Genomic DNA, 17755 nt, shown 5'->3' on the forward strand with positions numbered 1-17755 from the left:
ATGTTCAGCAAGTTGCTATATTTTTCTCTACAGCCGAGGATAGTAGACGAGTGATTTTGTATGCACCGATAGCTTTTAACGCTCTTTGTCTGTCTGAACAAATCATGATCTAGAATTGTCTAGGATATTTTTAGAATTTCTCTTCTGCATTGTGAGTTACCTTTCGTTTCTGCTTGACTTCGAGATTGTAATTTGCTTTACATCGAACAAGAAAAAAACTAACAAAATGCCATTTCATTGTGTGTTGTTGATTCCAGGACTTCTGTTTCTATTCATCTTATATTTTCCCTTCGAAGAATGTTGCAATTCCACAGTTCTAATAATTGTTGAACAAACGAAGTTCGATCAAATTTCTTTAGTTTATCTTGAGTTAACTGAGTTCAATACTGTATCACAATTGATATGCACATCATCTGACTCGTATAAATGCATAAAGTTTTAACTAACATTGACGAGCGTGTTCAATTATAAAAGTGCTTCACATCATAATATCAAGGACCTAAAACTTTTCCCATTTTAAATCAATTATTTTCACCCATCTGGTACACATTCAAAATAATTTTAGTATTCACAAAGTTTTCACAAATTCTCAAAAATACGTTAAATTATCTTAAAAGCCATAAATGCAATTGAAGCGCTCCACAGCGCTGTATGCATACGAGAAAAAAAAAACTGTCCCACTTCAACAAAAAAGAATCTTATTCAAGCAATTGCATCATTTGAATTGAATTTAAAATGTTCAATGACGAAAAAAAATTTCCAGCACTTAATATAACATCGGATGTGACATGTCCCCCATTATTTCCACCACATCATGGATATTTAGAATGTACTCAACCGACTAGTTACACTTCTGGCAAAAATCAAATAACCAACAGTCCGGGAAGCCAATGTATTTTGATATGCCCCAATGGATATAGAATGAGTGGAAGTTTTGCAAAGACATGTGGTATGAATGGTAAATGGATTGGTGCAGACGATGGAGAGTGCATAAGTAAGTACGGAAAATGAACGAAAGAGCTTAGTTGAAATATTTTTCAATTTACCCTTACATTCCAAGAATATCCTACGCCGCGGCTAATTTGCCCATCAGACGTTATCTATGAAACGTTACCGAATAAGTCATTTGCTGTAATTAAAGTGCTTAAACCGAAAACAGACGTTAATTGGGATCGTGATATTGTGACCAATCCAATTTGGGTGAAAAATGGGGCATTTGAGCTGGGTGTAGGTGTTTTACACATAAATTACACGGCAACACATCCAATTTCGCACATATCATTGTCATGTGACTTTACGGTTACAGTGTTAGGTGAGAAAGTTGTTAGGCGTAGTAAACTGATGAAACTTACCGTTCCGTTATGATTTAAGCTGGTGAGCCTCCAACAACTCACTCATGTCCGCCTACCCAAAGCATAACTTTAGCCAACCATGAGGATCGAGTGAAAGTGAATTGGGAAGAGCCCGTCTTCAAAGACAACATAAATGTGACCCATGTGGCTCATACCGATGTAAGTGAAGTTTTATCTGTAATGGTGTGATTGAGTAAATGAGCGAGTCGAGATTAAATCGGTTCTGTGTTCGGTGTGCATTTGCAAAATCAAATAATTGGCCGATTAAACTTTGTAACTGTACAGATTGCGGGAACATATTTCGGTGTCGGAAGCCATCAAATAACCTACACAGCAACTGATTTTGCTGGCTACAAAACAAAATGCGTTTTTGAAGTTTCGATAAACGTTCCAGAACATCATCACACCAATAATCGCCAATACAAAAATCATCCATTCCTACCGATTTATGATTTCTTTTAAGTCCATTTCAATGCGATAGCGATATTGTAAGTTTAGTGGCAATGCGATGTGTTTGTCTTGATTTAGGAATTGACTGTAATTGTAACAGCGTATATTTTCGGAACGGAAATGTTTATCTAACGACATTGTTCTTAGGCGAAGCTACGAGCAAAATACATTTCAACTGAATGAATAGTTTCAAAGTTTTCTGTAACCAACAATTGGCAAACAAGTGCTTCGCAACGTTTACACGATAAAAGCTAATAAAACTGTTAAAAGTTTTTTTGAATTCCCGGAACAAAGCGGATAATAACAATATCGTTCGAGTGTTAAAATGTATCGTGTTTGTTCTTAAAGTACTTTGGAAGAAGAAAATGGATCACTCAAACTAAGTGATACTATACACTGAGAATGTAAAGTGAATTTTTTTTGAGTCGCGAATTCATTACAATAAACTAAGACAAAAAGGACCTTCAATTTATTTCCAACCAACCACAAAATTACGCAAAAATTTTCTTTTGTTAATGAACGTCCTGTCAACATTGGTGAAATAAATTCCATCTCGAATCTCTAAACGTCCATGTCCATACAATAAATAAATTAATTATTTACCATTTCATTCGCCTCTTACTTCGTGAAGCAAGTTTATTTCACCGTATGTTCAGATACTTACATAGTCTTCGAATCCGCCAGCAAAATCATTAATTTTTGATTACTGCGGTCATCTTGTTAGAGAAATAATTTACATTCCTTACGTGCCCTGTTCCTATTTTGCAGCTTGAAGTTGCTAAAAGTCGTATAAATAGTCATTAAGGTAACTCCTACAACTAACGCTTGCAAAGACGAAATATCATTAAACTTAATTGTTTCCAGTCAAATATTTAAGTATTTTTAGGTACATTGCTAGACGTAGAGCCTGTGCATATATCAGTCCGTCACACGGTCGTGATTTTAAGCCAATGTCATATTATTACACTGAGTGCAATACGAAAAATGTTGAGCAGCGAATCTTTTTTTTAAAGCTCTAACGAGGGTAGGCATATCGTACCACATAGTGAAATAGCAAAATTGTAGGTTTTGGTTTCAGATCATATGCCGTACAAAAGAAAAATCAATAATTTAACCCGTAATCATTGTTTCCAAATCTCATTGGTAATTATGGGATCCATGCTTTAATTTTGACCCAATTCATATTTTCTAGACATACCCTCGTAAGGACTGAATTTTGTCTATGTTAGCAGATTACAAACAAATTCCTTTCAAAATTTTCCGATCCATTTTAAAGTTGGCGAATTTCAAATGAGTGACGCACTTTGTTTCAGCTTTTCTTCAGCTGATCTACCTATAAACAAACAAATGTGCTAATGCCTCCTTATATGGGTCAATGTACACGCATGAGCATGGTAATGGTAAAATCGTTTAAAGACTTACAACCATATTTGAGTGGATCAGCTGAAAATCAGCTGAAATGAAATGCTTCACTTATTTCAAAGTCAGTGGGTACACCGACGAAACTTGTCAAAGTTTCGCATAATAGCGTGTTGTTAAGATATTGATAGAGATATCTTTTATTCACTCTAACCGATGCGACCTTATGGGAAACCTCGGCGACTTCTAGTATACGTAAAATTCATCGGAAAATGTTGAAACAAGGAAATACTTTGTGGCTAGAAAGAAAGAAATCTTATAAGTCTATGATAAAAATACCTCCCTCTTTCTAGTAGTGAAAACTAAAAGTTGTAAAACAAAAGCTCTTCGTATCGATTAGTGTAGCAATAAAGCACTAGGTTTCAAATGATGGTCAAATGATGAGAGAAAGGTATGCAAGCACACAAGCTCTCAGTCTATGCCCTTTTCTTTATTTCTCCATTTAACGATATATACTTAACACGTGAATAAGCAGAAATTGAGACAAATATTGAAAACAATAACCCACAAAACTTGGAGTGGGTAGAATATAAGAAAGTACAATAATCATAACCAGCTTAATATTTATTATGGAAATGCTTTTCACTGTAAATGTTCGGATATAGATGTATGAATGTGGGTGGGATATAACAACGACAACGGATCATGTCGTTCGCCGGTGAAAATAATAAAGCTTAAGGACAACAATAAAGTTTAAAAAGAAAATTTAAAAAAACCAAATATTTGCTATTTAATTAAGTAAAAATTAATTTATTCATTCGTAGCATTTAAGATAAATGTAAGTGATAGTTCATTAGGAAAATTAAATGTAAATAATTTTAGTAAAATTACAAAAAGAAATTCAAATAAAAACTACACAATTGAAATAATAAAAAAATAAAATAATTTGTGTCTGGCTTTTCCTTTCACTGATTCCTGGCCGAATTTATTTATTCATTTTCATTTAGTAATTTAGTATACATCCAACGATACATTACGTGTACCCGTATATAATATATAAAACATCAATCTTTTACCATCGTCGTTGCGCCATTGCGTCTCAATTGTATACGGAATTTTTATTTTTAATCCCAACCTCTCCGATACTGATGAATAAATGATGCCGGTTTATCCGGATTGTCCCATGATGAGTAATGTCGTAGTACGCTATTACCTAGAGATGAGTGAGTTAAGATATAACATAATATGCATTACGATAGGACAATGTTACAACATAATCATCAAGAGTAAAAAAAAAATGGTTTGGTTCGGCGAAAGAACTCAGAAACAATTAAGATGATTATTTTTGCAGTGATTTACATTGTGTTTTAATAAATATGGATTGTATAGGTGGTACTATCCATTACGGAATTGTTTTTCTTTTTGTTTTAAAGTTAAAATTTTTTCAATTTTAGTTCTACTTACTGCTTGATGGATGATGTCGTCGGCGAATGTGACTGTATGCCGGAATTCTGATATTTTTAATCAAACAGCCTCGAGATAAGTTTATCTGTGCATAAAATGAACAGGGCGGTTATTTTCTCTTTCGGATTTTTTTTGTTGTTTTTTCACATTACACAGATTGTTATTGCGATAGGGTTGTCAGTTTTTTTTTATATTTCGTCTTGTTTATGCATCCATGAAGCGTAGGCTATTTATCATCTTCAACTCATATGAACATTAATATTCTGCGTGTCAAATTTACAGTTTAAATCAGGGACTATTTTTGAGACAAAATTTTCCCATATTTTCTCACGTTTTTCTACATTTTCATAAATTTTGTCCAAAAATAATTTTTTGGGAAATTTAGGAAAACGTGGGAAAATATGGGAAAGTGTTGATCAAAAAATAGTCCCTGCCTTAAATGCGATGCTTAGATGTTAAATGAAGCTATTAAACAAAGTGACTTTATATCATTTCCGGATGGATCGCAGCACCTACCTACCTTTGAATTAATCATTCCAATTTATACCTATGCTCGAGAACAATTCACTCAAATTAAACACCAAACGGCAATGGAATCATCATCATCGCTGTTTGAAATTAGCATACGTGTGTTGGCAATAATGATCACTGGAATTTTGTCAACATCACGAATAACATGTTTTCGGTGCGAGTGTAAGTGGTCAATGGGATTCCGTACACAACTATTAATTTACATTGAAGTCGCACTTTTGAATGTTCAATTATACATTGGTAGCACGTAGCTACATGCATGTTAAATATTAGTGCGAATATCGAACAGATTGTAAAATAAATTTTAAATTTCAGAGAGAACTTTTTTTTTAAATTTTGTTGATAATCAAATCCACTGATAGCTTTTCAATGACCAATAATTTTGTAGGTTGTTTTTCAATTTTCATTCCATGCCTCACTATGGGACGAACACTCATTTTAAATCGATATGTTCTAACATGGAATACACGAAAATAACTTGTTTACGGGATGAGAATGGATTTTCTAACTATAATTCAAACGCACTATAATTTAGGCAGGCCCGCAGCAATATAGGAGGATTTAACCCTTATGGCGACAATAAAATGTACGATAAATGGTAATTTACATTTTTGGGTGTCAGTCTTGGTCTTAAACGTATTATGTGTACTAATTATGCTGCTGGACTATGTCATTTATAATTCGATAAAGACGAGTTTGACAAAATACAATTATTTAAAGAAGGGCTACATTCCATTATTTTCTCTTAACTTCATTTCAAAACGAATGATATTCTTTTGGTATTGTTGCATCTATTTCCACTCAAATAACGGGCTAGAGAGCTCCATATAGGATCACTGTTACTCTCACTTTTGATGAATCGGATTCAGCGATGACACTTTTTAAGCTTGAATTAGATTTTTAGTTGAAAACAAAGATGGTTTTTTCAAAAGTTTTATTAGAAAGCATTAATAAATACAAGCAACAAACACAAATACAAAATTTATTATTAAAAACAATCAATCAAACAAAAAGCACATTAATTCAATGAAATAGGTAAACGTTTTCGATGTAAAAAATGTTTTTAAACTTAGTTTGGTCATGGAATCTCTTTGAAGTACGTAACTCTATATTCACATATTATGACATTCAAAAGCTTATTGGGTTTAAGAATAAATCGCATGTTGAAAATGAGTAATTCTTTTCTGCATTGTACTGTAGTGTTATACTATAGGACATGTCAGTGAAATTTAGACAAGAATTTGCTTCAGCTGTTTCTTTAATTTTAGCTGGTCCACTCATACAAAACTGATCATACGTCGTTATTTCACCTGTGTGAAGAGCTATAAACACTTTTATTTGGATGAGTGGACCAGCTGAAGCAAATTCATGTCTAAATTTCACTGACGTTTCTTGTACGCTCAATCGTTCTAATCGTTCGTTTTCACAGACCGGCACTGATGAGCATCAAATTATAAATAATCTTAAAATACCGGGTGTAATTCCAATTAAAAATCATTTAGTGTACAATTTTACCCGCAGACTTATCCCAAAGATAACTGAATTTGAATTTTCACTTTATTTCTCGCTTTATATTCTCTGTGTGTACCTTTGCGAAGTATGGCTTCTGTTGAAGTTTGCATAAACTTTTACGAATTCATTAACACTTAATAAGAAAGATTTCTGCGTGTTTGATTTCTTCATTTACATTTTATTGAATATCTATGTAGACGATAGATGATGGTGGCTAAAGGCTTTGAAAAGTAAAGCTGATCGCGGTGGTCGTCAATTAAATTTGTATTAAAATGTTCTTATGAAATGGATAGAGTCGAGTTTGTTGCAGTAATAAAAATCTAAAAAGTTTTTTTTTGTGTGAGAACTTTTTTCTCTTGGTACCCAAAGCAGGTGCTGTAATCTTGGCAGAGAAAGTGCAATGTTCGAACAAAGACGTAAGGTATTTTTATGACTCGAAACAGGTGAAATTTATGTAATGCAAAAATAACCCAACCGCCTTTAGGCTATAGATAGGTCTGAAGTGGTGCCTGGATTTAAGGCTGTTAACAATTACGAATACTACTCCAGGACTGATATGTGCAACGGGAAGTATTGCGATTGAGTTAATTTTGCATGACCTGAATTTTACCTGTTTCGAGCCCAATTTTTCAATTATTTCACTCTGAGTGAATCACTCATGGAATTGAGAATTACCGTAAAATAATTATAATTGCTTCTGTACCCTATCAACGTTATATGACAACAGTTGCATAACTTGTGCTTCTTTCTTTCTCACTGTTGACATAATGACGGATGGGTATATAAAGATGGAATACATTTATCGATGCTTTATTGCAAATCCTACAGTTTCAAAGTCTAATGACACCATGTCAAGGGAAAACGAATAACCAATTGATATATGAATGCCTTCCTCCAGAAAGTAACGGAATTCCCAACAAAAATTCAAAGTTTATCTCTCAAGAGTATCAATAGCATAATCCAAACGAAATCGGTTAGCTAGCGTACTTTCGAATAATGTTAGATCGTGTGGTGATTTATTGCTGTCGCAACACTAATCATGATGGTTAGCGATCCGTATTTTCGATTCGAATTTTGTATTCGTTAAATCTAGATCTTCACAAGGTTTTGGTGTATGTTAAACTGGTAACACTTATGGATACTAAAACTTAAAAAAAATGTTAGAAAAAAGCATAATTTTACTGGCACTGAGAGACTTGTTATTTTGTTTTAACATAACCGAATGATGGTTGAATTCGGTGTTATGAATGTTATCTACTGCATAATATTTTGATGCATTCGAGAGGAAAAACCCATTAATTTACCACATACGATATTCCCTTTGCAATTTCATAAATAAATCTACGAATCCCACATAGTCGTATGTAATCATCACTCCGACTTGTAATGTCCTTCGTCTTTGATACCAGAAAATGTAATTAAAAACGTGCAAATTCAACCAATGAAAGTGCACGATAATGTTTTATATATGGCCAGCAAACATAGTGAAAAGATTTCCCTTTTTAATTAACATTAAAAAAATTTGTGTTAGCGTCCCTCTGTGTGCTGCAATTAACAGAATATTGTCTATGGGACCGTTGTGTAGATATATAAAAACGTTCTCGGTAAACATGCAGCTAAAATTAATTGTATGCTAAAATGGGAATTATGTTGACATTCTTCTTTTGGGGAAAAAAAATTCTCATTTTAATTCTGCTTTATGGCAGTGAGCAAATATTAAACGACTAAAAATCGATTTTGTAATTTTTAAATTGTGTGTAAAACACACATCAGATTTGCTACAACAAAAACTGGCTTGAGCAAAGGGAAATAAACGTAGTTGAGTTCCTGATAGAACGTAATTGAGTTGCACATAAGTCTTTCCCAGACATTTCAAATCGATTTTCGATGGAAGGTGTTTTGCAAACTACTGAAAACATTTTCCGAAATGCGAAAGAGAGACAGAGAGAGAGAGACTTCAAAATATTCGAGCTGACAATTAGATAGAAGACGAAAAAAAAATCACTGAAAAAATCCCGTACGAACCAATTCAAAAATATATGTGAAAAGTGGCTCAATTTATGGAATTTATTTCTGCTTAAAAAGAACTACACTTCAAATCATTCCAGTATCAACATCCGAAATAAAAGTATCAACATTTCAAAGGAACAAAATGTGAAAAATATTATCATTTCAATAATACAAAATTCGTTCGGAATACACAAACATCATGAGAGTGCCATATATATCCATTGAACAATTGACGATTGCATGTAATAATAGAAAATTCAAAATATAAATTCTCAAAAAGGATATTTTCCTATGAATAGCAACTGAAAAAGCGCATAACAGTTTAATGTGTCATATAAACTAAAACTTCTCATATTTCGCATTAGGAACTTATTTCTCATAATCTGATAAAAAAATGCCTTCCAAAATTCAGGTCATGTAAATTTGGAAAAGTACCTGACGTAATCAAAAACTTGTTAGGCTTCAGATAACCTGAAATATTCATACAAATTTTTAAGGAAATCGATGAGGTCCCAGGTGAGGAATGAGATCAGATCAAATCTAGATCTAGGTTTTCCGAAATTCGACCCGACCCAACTTAAAACTTTGAAACCCGGGCACCCCGAACCCGAAAGATTTGAAAGCCGACTCGACCCGAATAACTGATACTAGGCATTGTACGACTTATTTCTTCCAGATTCCAAACAATTTTCCCTCTTACATTAATTATTAAAATTGAAAACCAGACCCGGGAGTTGCGGGAATCGTTGATAATCTTTACAGTCAGTGGCTCGTCATTAACGATGTGTACAATCCCACAAATCCAAAAGACTTTAATGTTTAGCTTTTTTTCAGAATTATTTTACGTAAAACTTTCTTTACATCGTTTATATAAAGGGTAACACTATTTACCCTGTAATTATAAATAAGTTTTTATTTCCATCGCAAGAAAACTACTAGAAGTGTAATGACAGCTCATAAAAATAACGATTTGTGACTGTTCCTGGCCTAGATATGGCACATTTGCCACATTTCTTAAATATGAGCAACTACTAATCAAATGTGAAAAATAGGGTGGATCGATTTTCCCAATTTGGAAATCCACAACCAGTAGTTGTGTGGAAATTATGAACTTTTATGTGAAAATTGTGGAAAATTTGCCAATTTCGCACATTTTTTTTCAAAAATCTTCGCTTAGTTTCTTTTTATCATTACAAGTCTTCAACTTACTTATTTGAAGAGAATCCAACGAAAAAAGAAAATTAAAAAAAATCTCAAAACTAAGTAAGACGCGGAACTCGTAAAAGTTGTCATGGGATATTCAAAAGTAATCGGACATCAAAAACTAATGATGAAGATCGATTCGTCTCTTCGAGCCACACACCCTACTGTTTGTGGATTTCCAAATTGGGAAAAAACGACCCACCCTAGTGAAAAATGATATGCATGTCTGAGAATCACATTTGTTTTTGGACCTATTGTCTTTAAAATCGCAGACTTAATACGTTCATACTATCGAGTTTGATCATATTTCACATTGGGCCATATTCTAACAGAGCAATCTTCTCAAGTTCAACTTTAATTTTTTTAATTGGGGGATTGTACCTATCGTTAATGATGATCCACTGTAAAAATTATTACAGTTTCCCGCAACTTCCCTACGCGACAAAACCTGAACTCTACCGAGCTTTAATGCAGCACCTGGTGTAATTTCGAAAATGAAATTATAAAACGTTCTCTGTCTCATTTTGCGTATTACCGGTTCACCGAGTAGCAAATTGTTAACTAGTTTCCGCAGAAAACAGTGTAAATATGTCCAACAATACCACTAATGATTACTCATTTTCAATCCAAACTATTTCCGTTGCATATACAAAATCAATTCACATTCACATACCGACACACAGAGCACACTGACCAGTGATTTAGAAAACAAAATTCCAAATGCAAATTTCACATTCACACACAGCTTATCAATGTATTTTATCAACGAATAATGTTAAATAATGCTTTGGCGGTAAATTAACGGATGCTGAGTTTGATGATTTGGACGATTTATGATGAAAATTTCGATAAAACACACGAAAATTACTTACTGGGAAATTGGTATCTATTTTAACGGCCGGTTTGCCGGGACACTTAACATATGACTCATGGTTTGCTAGTGGTTTAGCTTTGATGACCTCGTTGTGATGAATAATTCGTCGATAGTAAGCTAAAAAAGAAATGGAATGATTCCTTTGGACGGGTTAATCAATTCGATAGAGACGGTTACGTTTCACTGATATCGTAAATTCACATTTCGTGCTTTGATCGTCCAAATCGGTCGCTACATATCTGATGACATGTTCGCCAGGTCCAAACTTTTCACCCGGCAACTGGAAGAGGAAATTGCTGGAGAGTTCAATTCACTCATGTTTCGACTCAAATTTTACCTTAGACTTGTAAACCTCTTTGATGTGTTCACTCTTAAACACTGGCTCTTTGAAGTAAATGCTGCGCGAATCTTCATTCGGTTGAAGATGTTCCACTGTTGATTCTGGACAAAATACTACGGTGGGTGGATGCGTTTCTACAGAGACAACTAGTTAATAATAAATTGACTATTAATGGATCTGGATCAGACACCTTTTACCGTGATGATTGTTCGACACACATCATTCAAATTCGAATTCGGACTTCTGGCTTTGAACAAAATTGTGTGAATTCCAGGCGTTAAATGTGCTTCCAATTTCTTTCCCCAAGGAGGATGTGAGTCCACATATCTTCATAAATAAAAAATCATTTTTCATTCACTCAATTCCAACCAAAATACCGTCTGCGCTTACTTCCACCAATCAACGTTTGTATTTGGTTGTTGCAATTTAACATGAATGGTCTTCTTGCCGTGCGGTAATAAGATAATCGAATCTTGAGGACATTTGATGTACGGCCTTATCATTTCCAATTTTGCTACCGCTGGCATACAATTTAAATTTGGATTCGGCAGCCAGTTTTTCGGAGGTTCACAGAATGCTGTACGTCGATCAATTGGTTTAAAGCCTGGATCACAATGTAACACACAGCGTTGCCCGGAGAACGTGTCCCCTGTCATACAATTTGCAGGTGTTAATGTGCCATGACTGGGTCTTTGAAGGCGAGGACATAATTTTGCTGTGAACCATTTAAAATGTGGAGAGATTCAATTGATCAGAAGAAAAAAAAAAAAATTACGAGCACAGATTGAGCTTCCCTGGTCCCAATGACCTGTTCCGTTGCATTGACGAAACTCATCACCAATTAATACGAAACCTGGCTGGCATGTTATTGTGCATTTCGTTTTGTAAAACAGTTGTGTCCTATGTCTAGACCGGAAGCATTTGATCTCTCCATTTTTCGGCTTCGATAATGGCTGGCAGTGGTCCCTGATTTCTTTGGAAGAAGAACGACGTGTTAAAATATTTCTTCTCTTTGATTAGAGATTTCTTTAGATAGTGTGTTACGAGAAGGGAGTAATTTGGCTGAGTTTATTGTGTAGTTGAAGGATTAAATTGTCAGTAGTGTAACCGTGCATAAGACTGGTAGAGAAAAAAGAACCCTTACCAACGCATGTCTTCTTGTCATGACCTAACTTGTATCCAACAGGACAATGACAACGAAATCCACCGACTAAATTGATGCATTTGGCCATGATTGAGCATCCACCGTTAAAGTACTGGCACTCATCAATATCAATACATTGTCCTTTATCATTCATCCGATGGCCCGATCGGCATTTACATTTATACGACCCAATAACATTAACACAATCATGCTGACATCCATGACTACTTTCGCATTCATTGATATCAACACAGCTCGTATTATCCGCAGCATTCAATTTGAAACCATTGCGACAATCGCATTGGATGAGATCATCGACAGTCTTGCATATATGTTCACAGCCCCCATTAGCTTTGATACACAAATCCTTACTATCACAGCGTCGCCCATCTTCTTTTATCATAAAACCGTCCAGGCAGTCACATCTATGGCCACCATCGTAATTGGTGCAAACATGCTCACAATCGCCATTCCTCACGGCACATTCATCAATGTCAACGCAAGTTACGCCATCAGAGTCCAACTGAAAGCCGCTGGGGCACAGACATCGGTAGCTTCCCTCGACGTTTTCGCAATTGTGTGAACAGTTTCCATTCGCCAACTGGCATTCGTTAATGTCTTTGCATGTCCTTGAATCGTCGTCTAATTCCAGACCATTTGGACAATGACATTCAAATCCACCTATGGAATTTACGCATCCGTGTGAGCATATCGAATTATCATGACATTCGTCAATGTCAATACACGTCTTATTATCCGAGTGAAGCATGTGACCGTCGTTGCATGTGCAGTGATAAGAACCTTCCTCATTTATGCATCCATGCGAACAATCGGCGATAGTATCACACTCATTAATATCTTCACACGTAAAATGATCAACTGCTAACGTATAACCGTTGGGGCAACTGCATTCATAGGTTCCCGGCACGTTGACACATTCGTGAGAACAGTCATTCAGTGACTCTTCACATTCGTTGATATCAATGCAAGTATGCTGGTCATCGAATAACTGAAAGCCTGTCTCACACGCACATTGGTATGATCCAATTAAGTTCAGACAAATGTTTGTACAATTACCATTGAAATCGATGCACTCGTCAACGTCGATGCAATTTTTCTTGTCCCGTCCCAATTCATATCCAGCTTTACATAGACATTCATGACGTCCTTCGTAGTTCTTACATTGATAGGAACAGCCTCCGTTGTTCGTTTGGCACTCATTTATATCTTCGCAGCTCTTGGTACTACCATTTTGAAGTTGATATCCTGGCGGGCAGACACATCGTGTTGTTCCACTTTTGTATTCACATTTATGGCTACATCCCCCATTGTTTATTTCACATTCATTCACGAATTCACAGGTCTTCTCGTCATTTACAAGATACTGGCCCTCATTCGGACATGAGCACTGATAGCTACCTAACAGATTATTACAAATGTGACTACATCCGCCATTTTCCCGTTCACATTCATTCACATCTACACACGTCTTTTCGTCATCGCTCAACTCAAAGCCAGGATGACATTCACAGACCTCCGCTTCGGAATTACAGACCTGGGAGCAGTCACCGTTTCTGATCTCGCATTTATTTAATTTACCACAATGTTTCCCATCGGCATGCAGTTTCATTCCGTCTGGGCAATAGCACTGTACTTCGCTTTGTTCCGTCTTACATCCGTGTGAACATCCTCCGTTGGTCTCCGAATCACACAAATCGATTTCACGGCAAATCGATCCACTTTCGACCGTTATTAACTCTTCTCCCTCAGGACATTGACATTTATAACTGCCGACGGTGTTAATACAATCCATATCTCCACACAGGTCTCCTTCATCATCGCGTTCGCACTCGTCCACATCCTGACATGTTCTTCGATCTGCTGCTAAAATGTATCCACTCGGACAGTGGCATTCGTACGAACCGTCCAAATTCCTACCTGAAAAACGATTATCTTTAGTCTCGGGGTCAGTTTTTAATTTGGTTTAGTTCTCACATTCATGAGAACAGTGATGATTTCCTATTTCGCATTCGTTTTCGTCATGGCAACGTTTCGCCTTTTCAATGTATCCCGATGGACACTCGCATCTATAGCCGTCGTTTGTGTTGATGCAAACCCCTGGTGAACAATGATTCTCCTGTTCACATTGGTTGTTATTAACGAGACACGTTTTTGAGTCAGTGTCCAGCTGAAGACCTGCAACCAGCAAAAGATTACATTTTTGCTGAAGCTTGTACGAAATAACTTGTTACAAACCTGGCGGGCAGCTACACACATAGCCATCTTTTTCGTCATGACATTGATGGGAACATTTTGTTTTATTGAGTTCATCGGTCAAATGTTCACAGAAATCTCGAATACAAGTGCGATGATCGTACTGCAGATGGAAATTATCAGGACATAGACACAAGTACGATCCATGAGTATTGACGCATTCATGTGAACATGGGGACTGAGCATAGGTTTCTTGATCGTCAGTAACATCGTAGTCAGATTCCATTTCACATTCATCTATATCCAGACAAGTTCGTTCGTCGTCAGCAATATCGAAACCGTCGGGACAGAAACATTCAAACTAAATGTGAGGATAACGTTGAACTATAAGCCTTTGCCTTCGATATGTGAACTACTTACCCCGCCGTTCACATTTTTACAGAACTCACAACCGGTGTTTCCTTGTGCACATTCGTCAATATCCACACAACGATTATTTTCGTCCAGTTCGTATCCATCACCGCAAGTCTTCAATATATTTTGGTCGTAGATTTCATTGTCCTGTTCGTTATTATCGTCCCTATCATTTTCGTCTTCATTTTCATCATCGTCTTCATTATCTTCACGTTCGTCTTCATCTAGCGAAATATTGATTTCGTTTTCATGTACATCTTCTGCCTCCAGTACATTTGAACTTTCAACGTTATTGTCTTCTTCGCCCTCAATTATGTTGCTTGGTGGAGCTATGGTCGTGTCTTCTTTGCAACGATAAGAACCTGGGGTGTTTTCGCATCCATGTCGACACTGAGCGCTAATTTCGGGATCGGCACATTCATCAATGTCTGGAAAAATAGAATCATCGTCACCTTCATAAAGGTTCTGTCGAAATTTGTTGTCGTAGTTACGTTGGCATCAGCAATTTAATTTAGTTTGAACATTTACGTTGTGTTAGATAAGCTAATGAAAAATTAGTTGAAGTAAAACGGAAAAACAAAGGTCACAGTATTAGGCAACAGCAATCGACAAACCTGGAGACAATATCCTTCCATCGCAATCAGATTTCCAAACCTACGTATTATATCACAACGTTCACAGAAATCTTCAACTGAATATTATTGAATTAGAGGGTAGTTCATAATTCATAGGTGACAATTTACTGCTGTAATCACTATTATCCTCTACAGAACATATTCACATCTGATATTGCCATCATATCTCTCCCATCAATTTTGATTAGAGCTTAGCTATTAATAATGCCAATAACCGTTTCATTCATAATACAACCAACATAATAAACCCGTAGTCGTAACCATTTACACAAAATTAATTCAATCCAAACTTCATCTTTTGCTACCTGATTACGTAACCATCTAACCCAACTCACATCATCTTTAACTGATTGATTTATCACACCATTAACAATGCCAAGAAATCGGAATTCTCATGTGTAGTAATGTTTTTACAACATTGCCATAATAATGTTGTTCTACCGTCAGTCAGATTATTATGATGATGGTAGAGTTTTCATATGTGGAATATAAAAAAGAGAGAAACCGCAAGTGATTTCTTCGCTTATCTATCTTTTGGGAGACTCGTTAAGTCAGTGGAACTTATAAATAAAAACCTTGGGTTCAGGAGAACGTGAAAAGGAGGTTCGCAGGTGATAGAACAAAAATAGTTTTGGTTTATGTCGAAAATGCATAAATTATACAAGTGCGCCCTAGGTGCAACGATGCCATGTTTTGTTATTACCAACAACGTGAAACTAACACAATCGGTACAAGCCAAATTCAGAATATAAAGAAGAGAGGACGACGAAATCTGAAATAATAATGCGTAGGCGTTACCACGAAACTACTCCTGGTGTATAATAATATCTGTTAAATATCACACATTCACAAAACATATTTTATGGAAGAAGAACATTTCAGACGAAATGGTTTATTATAACTATCATTTTGGTCGTTTGAATTATAGTAAAAATCAAAAGAGAAATCTATTATCGTTCTTATACAACTGACAAACTCAAACAGTGGATGTGGTCTGGTTAATTTTATGGACTCTGACTGTTTTTTTAATAATATTTTCCCATAAATTAAATATAAAACTGAATCGTCGCATAAGAATTTTCATGGCGGGAAATTCGGCATGTGGAGAGAACTGAAATCAAATGTTTCATTCAACCCCGTTTAAGATAGTGCCAATTTTTGTGTTGACAATTTTTGTGCTGACACAAATTATTTGGGCTATCACAAAATTTTTTGATATTCGATCAGTTTTTCGATGCAATACAAATATTTGTGCCATCACGAATATTTAGGCTGACCACAATTTTTTTTAGTTCGGTTCAGTTTCATCCAAGATCTCAACTCAATTTAAATTTACAGTACCAAATTATAGACGGCAACTGAATTCGCCCTTCAATAAATTGTATTAGGTAGGTGTTTGGTTTGTCATAGGAAGATAAAAAATGGGTGCTGGATATAAAACAAATAAAAAAATTGAGACAATAATTTCAGAAAAGGAGATAACATCAGAGATTATCCTGATTATTTATGGTTCTAGTACAGATTTAGCTGTTTTAAGTGACATGAAAGTCGTCGGATTATTCACAAATCAATTTTCAAATTGAGTGAACACAGATTTTTCCGACCAAAGAATCATGAAAGTCTACTAAACATTTTCTTACAAAATTTTCTACTTGTGCATGTATTTCGAGTTCTGTAACTTTATTATTTCAGGCGGGTCGGAAAAATCTGTGTTCACTCAATTTGAAAATTGATTTGTGAATAATCCGACGACTTTCATGTCACTTAGAGGAAGCTGAATCTGTCCTAGAGCCATACATAATCATGATAATCTCTGAGGTTATCTCCTTTTCTGAAATTATAATCTCAACTTTTTTATTTGTTTTACATCCACCACCCATTTTTTATCTTTCTATGACAACCCAAACACCTACCTAATACAATTTATTGAAGGGCGAATTCAGTTGCCGTCTATAAGATGGTCCTGTAAATTTAAATTGAGTTGAGATCTTGGATGAAACTGAACCAAACAAAAAAAAGTGTGGTCAGCCTAAATATTCGTGATGGCACAAATATTTGTATTGCATCGAAAAACTGATCGAATATCAAAAAATTTTGTGATAGCCCAAATAATTTGTGCCAGAAAAAAATTTTCAACACAAAAATTGTCACTACCTAAAACGGGTTTTCATTCATTTTACTTTGAATAGACCTCCATTCATCGCTTATCAGCAATCAGTCCTTAACACCTTAAGTTAACCTGAGAATCTTAGC

The 17755-nt window shown here is 35.4% G+C and overlaps 2 protein-coding genes across 8 annotated transcripts in view; one reads left to right on the plus strand and one right to left on the minus strand.

Annotated features, from left to right (window-relative positions):
• LOC119073457 (fibrillin-1) overlaps positions 1-9523 on the plus strand; it is a 52230-nt gene extending 42707 nt beyond the window's left edge. Inside the window, exons 10-14 of one of the 3 annotated variants that reach the window (XR_005087045.1) lie at positions 764-994; positions 1061-1312; positions 1372-1511; positions 1638-2788; positions 9513-9523. Coding sequence is in view for 2 of the 3 variants with exons in the window: in XM_037178953.1 (XP_037034848.1) it covers positions 764-994; positions 1061-1312; positions 1372-1511; positions 1638-1814 (800 nt within the window). In the remaining variant the exon portion in view is untranslated. Of the gene's footprint in view, positions 1-763; positions 995-1060; positions 1313-1371; positions 1512-1637; positions 3927-9512 lie in introns of those variants that run through there. The other 2 variants (XM_037178953.1, XM_037178952.1) reach the window with 2 other exon arrangements.
• Positions 3944-17755, minus strand: part of LOC119073439 (fibrillin-1) — a 39303-nt gene continuing 25491 nt past the window's right edge. For all 5 annotated transcript variants that reach the window (XM_037178925.1, XM_037178924.1, XM_037178926.1 and 2 more), the window contains 12 exons: positions 14874-15295; positions 14496-14814; positions 14235-14435; positions 13839-14177; positions 11871-12068; positions 11486-11810; positions 11286-11422; positions 11093-11229; positions 10933-11035; positions 10754-10872; positions 4626-4710; positions 3944-4374 (listed from right to left, as the gene is read on the minus strand). In XM_037178925.1, coding sequence (XP_037034820.1) covers positions 4286-4374; positions 4626-4710; positions 10754-10872; positions 10933-11035; positions 11093-11229; positions 11286-11422; positions 11486-11810; positions 11871-12068; positions 13839-14177; positions 14235-14435; positions 14496-14814; positions 14874-15295 — 2474 coding nt within the window. In that variant the 3' untranslated portion in view covers positions 3944-4285. The remainder of the gene's footprint in view (positions 4375-4625; positions 4711-10753; positions 10873-10932; positions 11036-11092; positions 11230-11285; positions 11423-11485; positions 11811-11870; positions 12069-13838; positions 14178-14234; positions 14436-14495; positions 14815-14873; positions 15296-17755) is intronic.

Source organism: Bradysia coprophila, unplaced genomic scaffold, assembly GCF_014529535.1.
Source record: "Bradysia coprophila strain Holo2 unplaced genomic scaffold, BU_Bcop_v1 contig_138, whole genome shotgun sequence".
Classification (NCBI taxonomy): domain Eukaryota; kingdom Metazoa; phylum Arthropoda; class Insecta; order Diptera; family Sciaridae; genus Bradysia; species Bradysia coprophila.